Consider the following 18,091-nt stretch of genomic DNA (forward strand, 5'->3'; position numbering starts at 1 on the left):
GAAGCTCAAGGGAATCGTATCAATTTTTATTCTGAGTCTGGCTGACAAAGATATGAACACTTAATTAAGATTTCTTTCATCTCATGAAAATAGCCCTGACAATCTGAGCCTGATGAGAGCTTGATCTTAGCGAAGGCAGTGTCCAACTGCAAGTTCTTAGCTGGAACACTTGCCATCACAAATCACTTGAACTGGGAGTGGGATTTAAAGGTTTCCAAGTGGATGTCCAGACTTTGAGGGAGTGGTTCCTGCTTTAATTTCTGAGTCATTCTAATCCTGTGAACTTCTGCTTCACACAGGGACAGACCAACAGGAAGGAGAATCTCTCAGCTCCGCAGAACAATGTAATTAATTCAGGCATGCATGCAGCAGGAATTGTTGGCTTAGTTTCCCTAAATGCCATCTGTAAGAAAACAGATTTTTTTTAAATTACTGATTACAACAAAATGCACATTCTTTTTTCTATTTTTTTTTTTTTACGTGGACATGTGTCTATTGATTAAAATTAGTCCCTTCTTGCTACATTAAATCAGAGTGTTGATAATTAGGCATCTGTGCAGAGGGCTGAGAACATCAGCAGCACTAAGGAAACAAAAAATAGTTTGTAAGAGGATCATTACAGCTATCTTAGCAGCACTTACAACATGTTTATTCAAAAATGAAATATGCCCTAAGGAAGAAAAACACCAACTATGGAACTCTGGGAATTTAAAATAAAAAAGGTCACTTTTAAAGTCCTTAAGTAAACAATTTCAAACAACTCAGTAACAGCTCACATTAAAAACAGACTAAGTGGCTAAAGCAATAAAATGTGTTAATTGTACAATCTGGAATGTATCAAAAGGACAACCACTGTCACCCCCATTACCTTATTGTTCAAAGTGAAAAACTCAATACTGATGTACATCTTGGTGTATATAGACACAGCAAATATTTATGGTTCAGTGTCTCGGACTGTGCACTGCCAAGAAGGAAATACTTGCAGCTGCAAGTAGGTTAAAATAAACTGTGCATTTCTGCATCAACAGCTCAGGTCTCCAGAAACCATCGGGTCAGGAGGTCCTGCTCCATGTGGGAGAAGGAGACTGTGTGTCTAAGTGGTGGTGAAACTTACCACATACACAAATGAAGACAGCACTTGGATTTACACACGTTTTTTCTAATTAACGTATTGAAAAGTGCAGCACCCGCAGGTTTCAGTGGAACTAATGAAGCATTTTCATTACCCACTCACCAACAAAGTAAAGCACTTCTGTGGACTGGGTTTCACCTCTTCTGTTTTCCCTATGATGGCATATCCTCTCAGCACGTAATACAGTCTTAATATTATTCTTTAATCCAAGGAATTAACTCAAAAGAACAGCAAAACGGTTCATGTGAACTAAACCTTCTGCAGCGAAATTCAGCAAAAGCCGAGGGATGCTGGCAGTACCTCAAAGCAGACCTTTTCAGGCTCTGCCCAGATGTCATGGTTTAGGACTGGTAATTCCCAGTTCAAGACCCCCAGTGCGACTTTCCGAAACTACACACTGCTCTCTCTCACTCCCCCTTCCTCTCATTTTTCCTGCTGCATTGAGATTGTTATAGATAATAAAATGATAGAGCCGAATTAATAATAAAAATAGGTTTTTATTTCGCGACCGACATTCGGTCTCTGATAGCCGCAATCAAAGGGGCAGCGCCGAGCCGGCACTGGGTGAAGGCTGATCCGAACTCTATCGCTTCGGATCCCCTTTGTTCATGAATGCTGTCTCCCTCCGGTTAGTTTTATACAGTTTTTTTCCGCCTGGGGCAGAGAGAGGTTCTCTTGTTCTTTTCGTTGCTTCACATTATTCATCGGGTCTCCTTTTCTCTGTGCTGAGCTGGACAAAACTGTTTCTGAGAAGCGATATGAATGCTGACCGTCAGCTTGGCATGCATGCTCCTGACGACTCTATCTTGATCGCAGATATTTCTCGAGTATTCATCGTTTGGGTGTCTCCTGGATTGTCCCAGGAAAGGGCCCATCTCCGCACGAAGCCACGGTTTTTCGTTTGTAAATTAGGTTTTTCTCCCTGCTGCCATCTGTGGTTTCGCAATCTTTCCCGGCTGCGGCTTGTGGTTTTTTTTAAACTAAGAATTGTTCGTACAAGCACAATTTATTTAATGTATATTTTACGTAAGCCCGAAATATTCCATAACATATGTTACAGGATGGAGTTGAGAATTAGAAGCACAATATACTGGGAACATCAGAGGTAAGAAACCTGCCCCCACTCCCAATACACAGTACCAGTCGGCTCCCTCCTCCACGTTTTCTCCATAGGAAGAAACTTCTTTTCCCCTGCTTCTGGCAATGCCCAATGATGTGAGGTGGGACAGAATAACCTCCATATCCGAGCCATGCTCCCTCCTGTCAGCTGCAAAAATTAACACTGCTCCAGCTGGCATCAGGACATCAGGAAACATTACTTATTCATTACCATTTTGGAATTAAGGGCTGTCCATAATCACAAAATGAATTAGGCTGGAAAAGACCTGTGAAATTATAGAATCGAAACAATGACCAAACACCGTATCAACCAGACCATGGCACTAAATGCCAGTCTTTAAACAGCTCCGGAACAGTAACTTCTGTTCCAACGTCTAATCACCCTTTCAACGAAGAAATTCCTCCTGATGTCCAAACTAAACCTCCCTGGTGCAGCTTGAGGCCATGTCCCCCAAAGCTCTCACCAGCTGCCTGGGAGAAGAGCCGACCCCCACCTGGCTACAACCTCCTTTCAAGGAGCTGTTAAGAGTCCTAAACTTCCTCTGAGCTTTCTTTTCTCCAGCCAAAACACCCTCAGCCGTTCCTCCTCCTGCTCCAGGCGCTTCATCAGCTTTGCTACCCTTCTCTGGACGTTCTCCAGAACTTCCATGTCCCTCCTGAACTCAGGGGCTCAGAGCTGGCCCCTCAATTAGAGCCGCCCCTCACCCGCGCTAAGCACATGAGAACGTGCCTAGACAGCGCAGCTTTCCCCATATGTTTTTCGCTGCCTCCCCGGCTGCCGAGTTCCGGCTCCTCAGACCCGGGCGAGCCGCTCCCGTGCGCCAGAGGAGCAAGGCAGGACCTCTCCCCGCCGGACCCGCCCGAGGGCCGGCGGCAGAGGCGGCACAGCCCGACATGGCGGAGAGACACCGCCCCCCCCCCTCAGGTGCGGCCCCCGCCGCCGCAGGTGAATGCGAGCGTCATCACCAGAGCTGTGGTGATTGGTCAGGAATGCTGTCAATCACCCGTCACCACGGCAACACAGGCCCGCCCCGCGGCACTCTCTCGGCGGTTGATTGGTCAGTGCGGCGGTGACGCGCACGCCGGGGGTTTTACGGCCCTCGGTGTCGGGAACGGCTTGGAGAGGGCGGGTGGCGGGTCTGGTGGTTGGAGCTGCGCGCTGCCGCCATGACGTTCAAGCGGAGTCGTGACCGCTTCTACAGCACCCGCTGCTGCGGCTGCTGCCATGTGCGCACCGGCACCATCATCCTGGGCACCTGGTACATGGTGAGAGGCGGGGGCGGCCAGCGGCTGGAGGGGCGGCGGTGGGGGCCGTGCTCAGCGCGCGTGCGCGGGGCGCTCGGTGGGGCGGGGAGCGGCGCCCGCGCGGCCGCTCTGAGGGACCGCGGGCGTCCCTTGGCCTGAGGGGTCCGGGGGGCGGCACGAAGGGATTCCCTGCGGTCCCTCTTGTTTCCCGGGGTCTCCTTAGGGCTAGCGAAGTCCTGCTGTTCCTCGGCAGCCTTCCTTGTTGTGTTTGGAGAAAGAAAGTGAAGAGAAAGCTCAGAGCGTTTTAATCTGCGTCTCAGAGAGATTGTGTTACTCTTTCTTAGTTTGGAGGGATTGCGGCTTTAATACAGTACTGAGCGTGTAAGGGAGGAGATGTGGGGGACTGGAATTAGGGGTGTATAATCGGGGAATAAGAGGTGATTATTGTGTGTGATATATGTGAAAATAGCCGTGAGTGCTGCGTAACCTCTGAGAGGAAGATGAGTGTCTCCAGAATGAGCAAGAGCTTTGTGGCAAGGGAAGTTCCTGCTTATTCCATACTCTGTTCCTGAAACAGGGATTGAAAAGCAGTGGAAAAAAATTTGCTCTCAAAACACTTCCTTCTTCTGCCTGGTGAGTGCTTTCTCTCCGAGAAAGAGCTGTGGTAGTGCGGATGAAATATTAGAAATCAAGTGCTCAACTATAGCGAAGGAGAAATGTGAAAACAGTACCAGCAAGCTAAAGGCCTGGAGCCCTAACTTCCCTTGGTTCCCTTAAAGGGGCCTGAGCTCCCCTTTATTGTAGTCATTTCCTCCTCCTTCCTTCCCCTTAACCTCGTGGGCAGTAAAAATGAGAGGATAGTTTACAAAAGTTGCGTCATACCTCTTCTGTTCTCCTGGAGTTGTAATCAAAACCTGTGTTCTCTGCACTTCTCCAGATTGTAAAAAACAAAGAATGATGAATTTTTGTGTTGACATGTAACAGACATACACTGCCCTTAGAGACATGGGTGTTTGATTTTGGGGAGTTTATGGTTTATTTTCAACAAGTATGTGGAGATCCTTTATGTTTATGCATCTTGGTCCCTCAGTTGACAAAAAAATGTACAGGCAAACAAAGTTGCTGGAGAGACGGGACTTGAGGAAAAGGCAGGGTAGGGGATTGAAAATGTAACGAAGCTTTAGGGAAAAGGTATGTCTTTCAAAATGAAATTTTACAAAAGTCTTGGCGCTGTTTAAGTTCTAGTATTAGTTAATTTCAAAGGAAAAGGCCCATTGAATTATTGAGAATCAAACTTTTAGAAACCTGCAAACCACCCTGTGCTGATGGATGGCGTTCAAGAACATGCTTCTGGTCCCTCAAGAAAAAGCACAAATCGTGAACCGTACGGGGACAGTAATCCTTGTTAGAGAACAAAAGCACCTCGCCGCCTTCCGCGCTGCGATTCCTGTTCGCGGGAGTGTCTAAACCCAGGAACTTGCTGGGGGTGGGGACACGGAGATGTTTCCGTGGCCACAGACCTGGTAGCGCTTCAGTTCCCACCTCTCCTGCTGTGCTTGTGTTTCCTCTCGTTGCCTGGATGCGGCACCTCTTTCTTCTTTCTGAATGGGTGCTGGGGACGGTGGGAGCTGCGCCGGCACCCGTGCGGCTGCGGCTCCAGGGGCGGAGTGCGGCTCTGATCGTGTCACTGCAGCCGCTCGGTCTGCTAGAGGGAAAATAGAGCCGAGTTCAAGGTGCCAGGGGGCATGCAAAGTGCTTCAGAGATGCGTGTTTTTATTAAAAAAACCCTTGTGTATCGAGCACTTTGTTATACCGTGCGTTGAATATCTTTATCCAGTTCTCAGCTGTCACCTGGGCAAGGGTGAGAACTTTCAAGTCGGGCAACAGCTGTTTGAGCTGAATTAAGGTTATAACATAAAGCTTTAGGTGGTTCTTCCCTAATGCTTTAAAATCAGAATTCAGCTATAAATTATACATATTTTGAAGGTAAAATACGGTTTTGACAGTGAAAGTTATATTTAACTGACTTCTGCTAAGCTTTATAAAATTGTCTGGAACATGCCAGGTTTTTTAGACATGTTAATTAATGCACCATTTAAGTATAGCTCTATCTTAGTCTTTCAGGCTCTTATGAGAAGTATTTCTAAATCAATTAAGTAATCTCTGCTTTTAAGTTACAGTGGGACAAATAGTAATAACTTCATGTGTAGCGTGGTGTTTTTTGGTTTGTAGGTTTGGTGGGGCTTTTTGTTTGTATTTTTTGTTTTTGTATGTTTTGTTTTAGTTTTGTTGGGGTTTTTGAAGGATGTAGGTTTTGGAGGGCAAGAAAGTTTATAGTATATAGCAAGATTTTCAGTAACATAAAACTATTCTTGAACTAAACAGTGTTCTCATGCAGTGCAGTTCTGAAGGAATTTGCTGTCAAACTTAAAATGGAGTCTCATAGCAATCTACTCCAGATGTTTTAGTAAGATAACACTTCTGTCTACTTAATGCATGTGTTATTCTTATGTAACCATTTCTTTAGGCATTATCCTATTCCTTGCTTATTTGTGTACTTTTAAATCATGCATGTAATTAACTTTGCTCCTTGCTAGAACAGTTTTATCACTGTCCTGGCTGTGTGCGTCTGCAAGTCCAGAGAGAACGAGGATTACCTTCTAAAATGTCTGCTACTGATGCTGTGTGAACAGTGTGTCTCAAGCACGGTTCTGTCTGTGTGCTGCTGCTGTTTGTCATCAGTAAATAAAAGTGTATTTAGCAAAAGACAAGTTAAGAACATTTCTGGTAGAATTGTACTTGAGTTCCAGGTCTGATAAAGCTTGGTTAGCTCTGCAACACCCACTGCTGTTCTGTGTGGGAAAGAAAAAGAATCCTCCTGTTCTCTCTCCATAATTGCAGTCGTGTTGCTTTGAAGTTTGTTTCTTCCCGTTAACTTTCATATTGGGCACTGTGCTTTCCAGAATCCGGAAGCATGAACACTGCACTGGCAAAAATGGGATCAGAGTTCAGTAAACAGCATAAAAGCTGTATAATAGCATTGTTTTGGAGGGAGGGGCTGCTGCGTTCTGGCAGAAAACTTCAGGGCTGCAGTCAGTGATGAAATGCTGCTGGTTAGCAGGAGCATGAGGGGGATCTCTGGAATTGTTTGTCCACTGAACCAGATTGACAAAAATGAGCCAATATAACTGGTCTCAGTCTAATAGTGGTAGTGCTAGAGGCTCTGAAGTACCCTATTTAAAATTGCTCTTCTTCAGTTTTTAGTTTTTCCTATTTAAATATATTAATAAACCAAACTAAATGAGACTCTCCATCTTGGTGGGGTTTTTTTGTTTGTTTGTGTTTTTTTTGTTTGTTTTTTTGTTTTGTTTTTCCCCCTTTGAAAACATGTCTAGGGAAAAAATACTGGAACAGGAGTGTAGTAGTGCAAGGCAATTTCCCTTTGTCCCCTCATAAAAGGATGTAAGCAAATTATAAGTAGGAATTCATAGTTTTACCCAAGTCACTCAGAGTGCTTGGGGAAAACTAGACTTCATGTTTAGGCCTCCAGAGAGATGAAGCACTTAGATGATGAGGCATGAAATGTACACTGTGGAGATAAAACTCACTAATTAAAAAGCTAATGCTTGTTAATAGTACCAGAGTCTTTTGAGTTCTAATCATATGGGAGCTAATTTTTCTGTTACCAGTGTGTAATAAATGATGACTTTCTGATGAAAATTTGAAATTTCAGCTATTTTAATTTTGATACAAGCTACACCAGACTGTTAAACTTAACTATCCCAGATATAAAACTGTAAAATACATTCCTTAAACTATTACCAAACTAAATTAGGGTTATTTTCATCTTAATGGTATTATTACTTGAACATGCATTTTGCAATTTTTTTTGTTACTATTTTTGATTTCTTAGCAAAAAGACCAGAATGAGGCCACTAAGATTTCTGATGTGTTACTTTAGGGTGCTGCAGTATCCACTGAGAGCTGTTTTGTCAGGCTTTTTTGGTTTGGTTTTTTTTTTTTTTTGAGGGGGAAGATGGTGATGGTTTAATCCTCATATTATATTGAGGCAAAGATGAGTTAGTTCCCTTTTTTTGGACTTCTGTATGTAAACATTTGTGAACATACATTTGATTTGTAGTGAGTATATACTTAAAAGTTCTAACAATGTTCTGTGGTCCAAACCGTATTCTTGCTGCCTGTTACACTGATTATTTTGAAACAAGCCTTGTGGTCTGGCTGTTATCAAGCTTCTGGGAAAGAACTGAAGTAGTTAAAATAGAGGCTCTGGCTCTGTAGGTCTTAATCACATTTAACATATGAATTTCAGTTAATTAGTGTTGTGATGGATTTGTAAACAGTAGTAATGGAGTGCTGGAAACCCTGAGGTGTTAATTGGCCAAGGTTTGGGTTGTTTGTTTTTGTTCAGTTTTGTTTTGGTTTGTTACTCTTTTTATTTGATCTCACTGATTCTACTAGATTGGTTTTTGAATTACTCTTATTTTCTGTTTTACTTGTATACCATTTCAGGTTAAGAAAATAAACTTTTAATACTTGGAATTAGACTCAGTAACTAATGAAATTACTAAGGACTTTGGTACACTGAATTAAGCCCATAGATAATATGAAAAAAATAAATAAAGTGACAGATGGAGAATTACAATCTCAGAATTCTGAGGCAAGTTTTTCAGTACTTCTGTAGTAATTCAGGTGCTGCTTACTTCTTATCCTGAGGCAGATAGCCTATCATGGCAGCCAAACTCATCACTGTGTATAAATGATTTAGTTGTAATTGAACATGTACTTTTGTTCTTTATGAAGTAGAGATCAATGTTTCAACTGCCAGAGACCTGAACCTTGACATAGGCTTTTTGAAACAAGTATAGGGCAGAAAGGTATTTTCAATATACCCAGTTCACTCACAGAAGAGGAAATAGAAGGGTTGAAAATGCATTGGGAGCAGAAGGCCAGAGTACAGAAGGATAGGCCAGGAGGGAGATGAAAGTGTTCTATATATGTGACCAATGGTGAAGCAAAGTAAGATTTGAAGACAAGAGGCAGGTGAACAACTTGACAGTTTGTCCTTTAAGAAGTGTCCTGTGAGAGTGAAAATAAGTGCATTTCAAGGCTAAAGATATTGGTGGTTAAACAGAGTTCTTCACTGCCAGCTGTTTTGGCTACTATGTTTTTTATATTCCAAGGCATAAAATGCCTTATAAAAAGAAAGTGCCTCAAAACAGTTGGAAATTCAAGTAAGTGATGAGATGATTGCATTTCTACAAAGTGAAATGCACTACTAACTTTAATTCCACTAAAAGGTTCTTTTAGCAGAAAGTGCAGGCAAGCTTATCACCATTTATCTCTTAAGTCCGTGGGAAAAAAAACCAGTAAAAACAGTGAGGGAAAAAAAAGTTAGAGGAACTGTGAGTATCAAAATTTTTAAAAGGTTCTGAATGTTTTTTCTTCCTTTCTGAAATCTTCAGTAATTGTATGTAGACTTGCCACCGTCATTGACTCCTGGAACCATGCCAGATAATCTCTTTTGCAAGCAGGGGAACCACAAAATTTTGACTTCATTATTGCTAAAACCCATTTATTTACCACATCTATAGACTCTTAAGTTGGTTTCTTTGTGCTTAAAATCTAACAAATACAATCTAACTTGAGGAAAGCAGCTGTACTTCTGTAATATCTTACTTCTGTAAGTCGATAGAAAAAAAATACCTGGCTAATATTCTTATGTTGTGAGAAACTGCAAACCAGTTTTTTTTTCTTTTGAGGCTAATTGGAAGGGATCCTGCTGGTGGTGGTGACAGTACTGAATACTGATTGGAAAATGTCTGCAGCTCAAAAAGACCATCATGAGGTTTTTTGGTGTTATGCAACCTTTGGCATGTGTCTCCAGATATCAGTAACAGAAACTCTGTCCCTGTAAACCTTGAATACGTTATAAATGCCGTCAAGGCAATTTTATAGAGGCTTAAGCTACTTCTGATTCTCTGAGCTCTTCCTGAAGACATTCCTGGTGTCTAACAAAATGGAGCAACAGAAGGAGTCTTAAGTGGCAGCGTGAGGGAGGAGAAAGACTGGTGAGCACACAGCCCGTGCTGGCTGCGTACCCATTGTGGGGGTTGGTCTTCGTGTGAAACTTAACTTCTGTGTTTGTGTAGACCTTTCTGATAAGGACTGGTGAGGTTTTAATAAGTGATCTGGGAAGCAGAGGAAGATGTTCTCTCTAGTTTATTAAAGCTGAAACATGGCAGAAACCCAGTAATTTATTTGTATGTTAAATTAACTCAACTTGTAGAAAGCAGAAATTCTTTAAAAATAGTGCTTGTTCAGTACCTTTATCTTTCTGATCTTTTTTAACTGTTTCTACTTTTTCAGTTCACAGATCTCTAGAGCATCAGCTTAATTATGTTATTTGAATCCCTAGGAGCCTTAACCATCCCCTCAATTTGCAAAGTTATTAATTGTGATTCACTGAACCTAGCAAGTGCTCCATACTCTTTGGGTTGTTTTGGTAGTTGTTTAACTAAATCGGCTTTTAATTTAACTGTAAATTGGGCTTTTTTTTTTTTTTCTTCCACATACAGGCAAAGGGAAGAGTTTATTTTTAACTGAAATAAAGGATTATTAGTGGTCATTAAAAACATCTTAGCTGTTGCAATGTAATTAACCTTGAGGTAACTGTGATCTCTCTCAGGTGGTGAACTTGCTAATGGGCATCTTGTTGACAGTAGAAGTGACTCATCCAAATATGGTGCCAACTGTTGATATCCAGTATGAAGTCATTGGAAATTACTATGCTTCCGAGAGAATGGCTGGTAGGTCTAGAACTCTGCTGGCTGATGGGTTGGAATATATGCACAAAACTTTTAATAAATATGGTTATCTTGTTTCTTGAATTTCTCTTCAATTATTCTAGGATTGAATTCTTCTACAAGAATAAAAATAAAGCTTTATGGACTATTATTTTAACTTCATTTTATACGCAAGCATCTTAAGTGGTGAGATTTCTTGGCCTTCTGATACTTTTAGTGTTGAAGTATGTGTGGGACATCTCTGATTCACTTCTCCATAAACATTTATTATCTTTGCTGTCTCAGTAAAACAAGCAGCAGAAAACAAGTTTAAAGACTTTTCTTGAGAATTTTTGGTGATCTTCATAGATCAGAAGATACCTTACAGCTCCTGTGTATAAACTTACTAAGAAGAAAACCATGCTATATTTTGAAGAAGAGAGGCACAATTGGAATGCCAAGTACTTGAGTGAAATCAAAGTGTTTCTCTAAGTTTCACCTACAGAAGAAATGAAAGAGAAACCACCATGAGCAGAATTAAGCTTTTTCACTCTGTTACTGAGTGTATGATGTATACAGCTATAATTGGTGTCAAGTTTTTTAACTATTGCATCTGTAAACCTGTGCATGTTCTTTGCTTCTCTTGGTTTTAAATGTGCAGAAATATGTAGTGTGGCCCTTCTAATCTACTTCAGTCTGTTATATTACATGAAAATTTAGGGAGGGTCAGATTCAGCAAAGTTAAATAGTACAGCACAAAACTAGGTTTTGAGCATTTTGGTTTAATTGTTCATGACCTGAGTTGAGGATCTGTCAGTTCTGACCTGTGACTGTAACTGGCATTTACTACTAATTAAGAGTGGGAGCAAGGACCAAATTCATGAGGCTGAGATATGAAATAAAATCACAGCAGATGTCTGTAGAATGTCATATGATCTGTAAAGGCTGTTGTACTTGGTAGCCTTAAGCTTATATGAGTGAAAGATGCTTCTGAAGATGCTTTCTTCACTCTTTAGTGTAAAATCTATCACATGCTTTTGACTTAAAAATCCTTATTCTTTATGTTGGGATCTTTATGAGGGTTCTGTTTGTGTGAAAGAACATTACAGGTATTGTACTTGTGTATATTGTGAGTAATAACTCCTCAGAAGACAGCCAGACTTACTGAAACTTAGGTCTGATCAACACAGTGCGTTTCAGACATGGTGGGGCTCTTCCTTGATGCCATCTATGTCTGTAGATATTAATTGCAGAGTAGAAAGGGTTCTCAGATAACCTTTTCCAAGCAGGGGAACCACAAAATTTTGGCTTCAATATTGCTAAAACCCATTTATTTATCACATCTATAGACTCTCAAGGTGGTTTCTTTGTGTTTAAAAAAGAACAAGTATAATTTACCTTGTGGAAAGCAGCTGTACTTCTGTAATCAGTAACTGTGATGGACAAGGAGAATCTTTATCATGCAGCGTCTATGAGTGTCCTGGATTTTGCTACAAAATGGTTTCTGTTCAACTGCCTTTTCTTGCAAATAGTAGATACCTTCCACACAGTGATTTCCTGTTTTCCTTAGTGTTACTGAAGGAGCAGTGCTGCTCCCACTGCCAATGACCAAATTACATAACCAAACCATTTTCAAGTGTAAAGCTTGATAGTGTGTTAGCTTCACTTAAGATTCTGTCCAGTTGTAAAGTTAATCACTCACATACTTTCAGCACTGACACATATTGCAAATCAGCATCATTATGGTGCATTACTGTCAAACTATGTCAAGCTTCTAATTGGTGTTCCTGGGCTTTAGTCAGGCTTTTGATTAAGGCAGAGGGATTTTTCCAAGTAGTTGTAGATTTTCTTGAACCAGATCTTTTTTTTGGTTAGGAAGGATCTGAATACTCTATTCTGCTGCTGGTAGTTGGCATGGATGAGTCAATTGAGAACAGATCATAGTAATGGACAAAGCTTGGGTATCTGTCAGCTGCAGTGTGACAACTCCAGGAAATGACTTCTTACTGTGTTTTTTTTTTTTTTTTGTTTTTTTTTGTTTTTTGTTTTTTTTTTATTCAGAGAATGCCTGTGTTCTGTTTGCTATCTCCCTGCTCATGTTCACAATCAGTGCAATGATGGTGTATGGTGCCATTGCTGTAAGTATATTTATAATCCATGGTTTTAGAGTTGCTACTTGATTTTTTTTTTAAACTAAATAATTTACAGGCTGCTCCTTTTTTCTATTTTCTTCTTAGCATCGTGTAGGCTGGCTGATCCCATTTTTCTGTTACCAACTCTTTGACTTTGTGCTCAGTTGTCTGGTTGCCATCAGCTCTCTAACCTACTTGCCCAGAATCAAGGATTACCTGGATCAGTTGGTAAGTATGCAGCTCAAGCTGATATTTTATATTTGAAATTAATGTTTGTTTTAATTGTATCAGTGACTGAGCTCAGTGGCTCTCCTTCCTCTGCATAAGAAAAAGGAATTCAGCCTGCAGCAGCCATAGGTGGTTATTAGGGAATGGTAGCTTATCATTCCAGCAGAGGTAGAAGAGTTGCTCCCTAAAAGGAAAGCAAGGGAGGAGAGTAAGGAAAGAATTGAGATGGGAACTACTGGTTTAAACTGTTTTGGCTACAATTGGACTTAACACAGTTAAGTGTGTTCTTTAACACACTTAACTGTGCCTTTTAAGCAGTGGGGTTCAGTGGCAAATTTGCTACTGCAGATTAAAAATGTGTTGACCCTTATTTGGTAGAGGACAGAAAGAGAAGTGTAGGTAAGGACTGAAGGTTAAGGGAAGTGTAGGTTCGGATTCCACAGCATTACACATGAAATCTGAGCTTTCCTTTTTACATTCTATGTGTCTCTTCTCAAGTTGCCACAACACTTTCTAAGGAAACTGCAGTGGAGTTCTCACTAACCGCTGTCTGTGCTGTAACTGCAAGAAGAGTCAATACATAGAATGTACTGTCAGCAGGGACCACAAGCTCTGGCTGGCTGGTGTTTTAATCTGTTCAAGTATGTGTTTAAAAGCAAGTCTTTTTTAAAACATTAAATGTTAGATTGGTGTTTGAGAGAGGCTTTGTTACTGTGGTTAAGGAAGGAAAAGAGATGAGTTTGCAGAAGCTCTGTTTCAGCTCCCCCAAGTTTGGGGGTGACATCTTACACTGCACACCTGTGTGTTACAGGTTGGACTGACAGGATGTAATTAACAGTAAGCCATTGAAGAGTTGTAGAGGACCATGAGTACAAATACTGCCCTGCAGCTGTGAAGAAGAATCTGTGTTGCCATGAGACTGATGAAGTGACTAGGGACACAGACTGTACTGTAGTGATCTGTTCTTGTGGGACAGAGACAGGATAAATACTGTGCTTTGTGGGTGGATAAAGAGGAAACTTGTTAGAAATGGAACTTCTTGTTTCAGGGGAGTAGTTTACACAAGGGTTTGTTTCATTTGGTGTGAAGTTCAGATTCTTTTTTATCATATTTGATTATGCAGCCTTCATTTTTATCTCTTCCCTTTCTCTCCCTTTTCCCCTGTTTTTTTTCACTAGCCGGATTTTCCTTACAAAGATGATCTCCTTTCTTTGGACTCCAGCTGTCTCTTGTTTATTGTTCTGGTGTTCTTTGTATTATTTATCATTCTAAAGGTAAGTTAAAACTTAATCATCTGTCTGTTGCAAGAGTAAATAAATATTAAGACGGTGCCAATCTGAGTTAATTCTCAATGCTGAATTCAGAACCCAGCTGCCTTCTTAATGCTGAGGTGAGAACTTCTTTGAGCACAATTGGTAGGATGTTCAGTTCTGGTATGACTTCAGTCTAATATGTTGTGTACTGGTGTCTTCAGCTAACTTGTGTGTGTCCAGTGGGGTGTGCTTATGCAGCTCTGCTCTTCCTGAGTAGGAAGCAGAAATGCAAAAAGACTGTGTAATTGGAGATAATTTTAATATTTGTAATTAAGCTTGTAGTGAAATAATAATGCATACAAGTTTCTAAACAAAACGTTTAAAATCTCTCACTGTGCCTAACAGACCAGAATGCAAGTTTTGGAAGGAAGATGATTGAATGAGGAAATGTATAAGTTAATTCTAGACCTGCATCCTCCTCCCTGCTGAAGGGTGATAGTACCAGTTACTTTCTTTCTGAAGATCTGAATAATGAGGCATTCATTTGGGTTTTAAAATCTCTTGTGTAGACATAGCATAATAGAGAAATGAATTAAAAATACATATTGGCCATGATACTTTTCCTTTATTGCATTCAAATTGCATTTAAGAAAAAATGAAATTATGAAAAATATTTTTATTGGTTTTCTATACTTTTTCAAGAGGAATGTTTAATTGGGGGGAGTGAAAACCTAATATAATTAGATAATACTTGTGTATTGATTGGGAAATTTCGTACCTTTTGTACAACAGTGCTAACTTGTTAGTGAGAGATTTAGAGAGGTTAATGTTACACAAATTAGTAAGAAAAAAAACCCTAATCCTTATCAAGTCATAATAGTGTTTCTTTCTGCAGCAGTCAGTGTTGACTCGGAAGTTCAAGCTTCATTGCTCTACCCTCTCCCTGCTGCCTCAGTTGTGTGTCTGAGCCCTGTCCTTAGCACTGGCAGTTAGCTGGAGAAACAGTGCTAAGTGGGGGAGGAGTGGGCTTGTACTGTTGGCCTCTCCCTCCTCCTGGCAGGTTTGGACTGATATCCACAGAAGCATAAGCCAGTTGGGGATTAATTTGATTAGCACTGCTGAGGCAGACAGAGATTAGGTGAATGGATCTGTGAATTCTTTTGCTAAAACCTGTGTGGTGTATCCTATGAGTCACAGTGACAGCAAAGCTAAATGGATAGCAACATAGGTATGTGGCCAGGTCTGTGAAATAGCAACCATTCCTCAGCTATGTATTGTCTAAGTTGATTTATGTTCCTTTTTGTCATATGAATGTCATCCAGCATCTAATTTCTGAATCAGCCAATGCTTATGAGGTGTTTAAAAAGAGAAATTTCTCTTCTTTCAGGCATATCTAATTAACTGTGTATGGAACTGCTATAAATACATCATCAACAGAAGTTTGCCAGAGATTGCTGTGTACCCTGCTTTTGAAGCTCCTCCACAGGTAAAACCTCTTTTGAAGATAAAAGGAAGCAGTATCATTAATTTTGAAGCAGGAATTCACCACATCCATGTATATTTCCAAGCCCTGTCCAGCTTTCTAAAGAAAGACTGGAAAGATAAAAAATTTTAAAGCAGCTAATTTTGTGGTGGGTTATTTCTTAGCTAAATTCTCAGTGCCTAAAAGAAGGGTCTTTAGAGAGACAACTCTTTGAATGTTTTTCTTGCGGTATAGGGAAGCTTTGATTGCACCAGTCCAAACCTTCATTGCTGCTTTGCAGTGGGGTGTGGAATGAATGACTGAGGGTTAGGCTCAGCAGAGCAGTAAAATGCTCCTGCACCTTCTTCCACTTCCTCATTTGCTTACTAGGAACTGCAGCAAATTCTTAAAATAACTGCCTGCAAGACAGGATTAAGTTGTTGATGGGCCATGTGTGCTTTTGTTCTTTTTTTTTTTTTTCCATTTGAAATCTTTTGCATTAATCACTTCAAAATATCTTTTCCTTAGTATGTTCTGCCAACCTATGAAATGGCAGTGAAGATGCCTGAGAAGGAGCCTCCACCTCCCTACATACCTGCCTGAAGCAATTTTTATGTTCATTAACATCTGTACCAGCTTCTTGGGGGTTTTGTCTTTTAATCTTGCAAAACTGCTTAAGTGATAGAAATATTCAGGGCTTTAGGAGCAAACTGTTCTGTTTAAAATATGTTTGATATAAACTTACTAAGCAAAACACATCTGAGAGTGATTTCATTTGCTTTAATTTTTGTTCTCCCTAATGCTCTTAAACATTTTATTGCCTTAGGGCCTTACACCTGCAAGAACTTATGCATGTGACTTACTTGTGGCTTTTAATAAAACCAGTTGAGCCACTCTGATTGAAGTTAGCTGTGATTATAAGTGTCTGCAGGATTATGCCCTTAATTTATATTAATTTTTTGTAAAGTAGTTCATAAAGACAATCTGATCGTGCAGCAAAATGACAGTTTGCCTTTATTCATTTTTTGGAAGGGGAAGGGTTTGAATGTGGTATATATGTGACTTTTTTACTTTGCACTTTTCTCATATGTTATCTTACCTTTTATTGTGGTTTTTTGTTTTGTTTTTTTTTTTTTTTTTTTTTGGTTATCCTGTGTCTTGAGACAGTATTTTTGAGGAACAAGTGAGGGTGGCACAGGAGTTCTATTACAACGAGCTGGGAATGCAAGAAAAATAAATAGAAATGTAGAAGATGGTTGCATGCTTCTAATCTTCTATGTATTTTCCTCTTTGTGATAAATGATACTTAAATAAATCTTTTACAAAAATGTTTACCAGTAGTGTTGGTTGATCTTTTTGGTGGCTTTTTTGTTTAAGTGCTTCAGTGTGCTGCAGACAGTCCAGCATACTTAGTTACAAGTTTAGTGGTTGATCCATGCTTCAAAAGTCCTTAAGTGGCTAGAGAACATGGTTTCTATGTAACACACAGTCCTGCGTTAAAGCCTTTGCAGTTCAAGTACTTGGGTGGCTTCCACTTGTCTGATTGGTACTCACCCATGAGGTGGGAAAAGGGAATTGCACTGGAGGCTTTGAGTCCTTGGGGAAATCTGATGTCTGGTCAGCTCGGGCATTAAAAGCAGGACAGACACCCAGTAGGACTACATTTACTTTGGAAAATGTCCAGAGGTGTTGGAGATATGCCATAACTTGTGATGTTCTTCTACAATCAACAAAAAAACCCAAAACCAAAAAACCAAGCTGCAAAAAACTTTTCACTCTTCCTCTTTTGTAGCAAGAGCTGTAAAGAGGTAAAATTATTTATTATTTATTATTATTTAACGATTTAAATAATTGAAAAAATCTGACAAACTTTTACTGCTTTGGAAGAGAAGAGGTACCTGGTATTAAATTCTGGGAAAAGGGATTTAGATTGTTGCAGCATATAATTTGTGGGGTTATTCCTGTACTTTCAATATGTATCTCTCTACACATTTAAAAATGCTCTGTTAGGGCTGTGCTGCCAGCAGTATAGTTTCCCCTTTCTAGTTAACTCAGGTGCCACCTGTGAGAGCACTTTGAATTGCAGTGATCTCGGAGCCTCTCTGCCCCTGTTCTGGCAGTGCTGTCCCGCTGTTACCGTGAGGGGGTACCCAGGTGGGCCCAGTGCTGCTGGCAGCTGTGCTCTTACTTCGGGATTCTGAGGAGCTGCACTGGATCTGAACTCCCACAGAGACTCCAAACCCAGGGTGTCTTCAGATGCTACACAGACTGCTTCAGTGTGACTCCGGAGGGAGGAGGGGGGCGTGAAAGACCACTGTGGTTTCGTGTGGTGTAAGAAACACAGCTGCAACTGGGTGCTGGTCAAACACGGATTCCAGCACACACTCTGCTCTGGGTCCCTCTGCAGTGAGGGAGTGTGTGTGTGTCTGACCATGAGTGGGCAAAGAGCTCCTGCCAAGGGCTGTTTATTGAGTGTCCAAGTGGGTGGCTGGCCATGTGAGTGAGTGGTGTTTGACGGCAGCAGGCACTGCCTGAGGTGTGTGTGCATGTGCTCTTGCTCAAAAAGCTGCAGTGTCTTCTGAGAGAGAAAAGCCTTTATACTCCCCTGGAGCCCTGGCCTGTGTCTTTCTTCTGCTTGTAGGGTGGTGGTCCCTCTTCCCTGATAATGTTTTGCAGCCTTTGGGGATGTGATGATGGCCTCCTCTACTGTGCTTTCG

The 18,091-nt window shown here is 40.8% G+C and overlaps 1 protein-coding gene across 5 annotated transcripts; it reads left to right on the forward strand.

Moving 5' to 3' along the window:
- Window positions 1–3,370: 3,370 nt before the first annotated feature.
- Window positions 3,371–16,708, forward strand: LAPTM4A (lysosomal protein transmembrane 4 alpha). Of its 5 annotated transcripts, XM_085574506.1 has the most exons (9): window positions 3,371–3,517; window positions 9,277–9,509; window positions 9,556–9,585; window positions 10,203–10,323; window positions 12,361–12,437; window positions 12,537–12,659; window positions 13,838–13,933; window positions 15,300–15,398; window positions 15,903–16,708. In XM_085574506.1, the coding sequence occupies exons 4-9, from the start codon at window positions 10,218–10,220 to the stop codon at window positions 15,975–15,977; spliced, it is 576 nt and encodes a 191-aa protein (XP_085430632.1). In that variant the 5' UTR covers window positions 3,371–3,517; window positions 9,277–9,509; window positions 9,556–9,585; window positions 10,203–10,217; the 3' UTR covers window positions 15,978–16,708. The 5 variants fall into 5 exon arrangements, with proteins under 5 accessions (XP_085430632.1, XP_085430631.1, XP_021381026.1 ...); XM_085574505.1 differs by having other exon boundaries at window positions 9,277–9,585; XM_021525351.4 differs by lacking the exons at window positions 9,277–9,509; window positions 9,556–9,585.
- The last annotated feature ends 1,383 nt before the right edge of the window (window positions 16,709–18,091 follow it).

Source organism: Lonchura striata, chromosome 3 (genome assembly GCF_050655825.1).
Source record: "Lonchura striata isolate lonStrDom1 chromosome 3, ASM5065582v1, whole genome shotgun sequence".
In the NCBI taxonomy this organism is placed as follows: domain Eukaryota; kingdom Metazoa; phylum Chordata; class Aves; order Passeriformes; family Estrildidae; genus Lonchura; species Lonchura striata.

Bases quoted from the DNA above. Each gene is read 5' to 3' on its own strand.
- LAPTM4A (XM_021525351.4), top strand. From the start codon at position 3,419: ATGACGTTCAAGCGGAGTCGTGACCGCTTCTACAGCACCCGCTGCTGC. The intron at 12,438-12,536 runs GTAAGTATATTT...TTTTCTTCTTAG, and splicing joins TGGTGTATGGTGCCATTGCT to CATCGTGTAGGCTGGCTGAT. The intron at 13,934-15,299 runs GTAAGTTAAAAC...CTCTTCTTTCAG, and splicing joins TATTATTTATCATTCTAAAG to GCATATCTAATTAACTGTGT.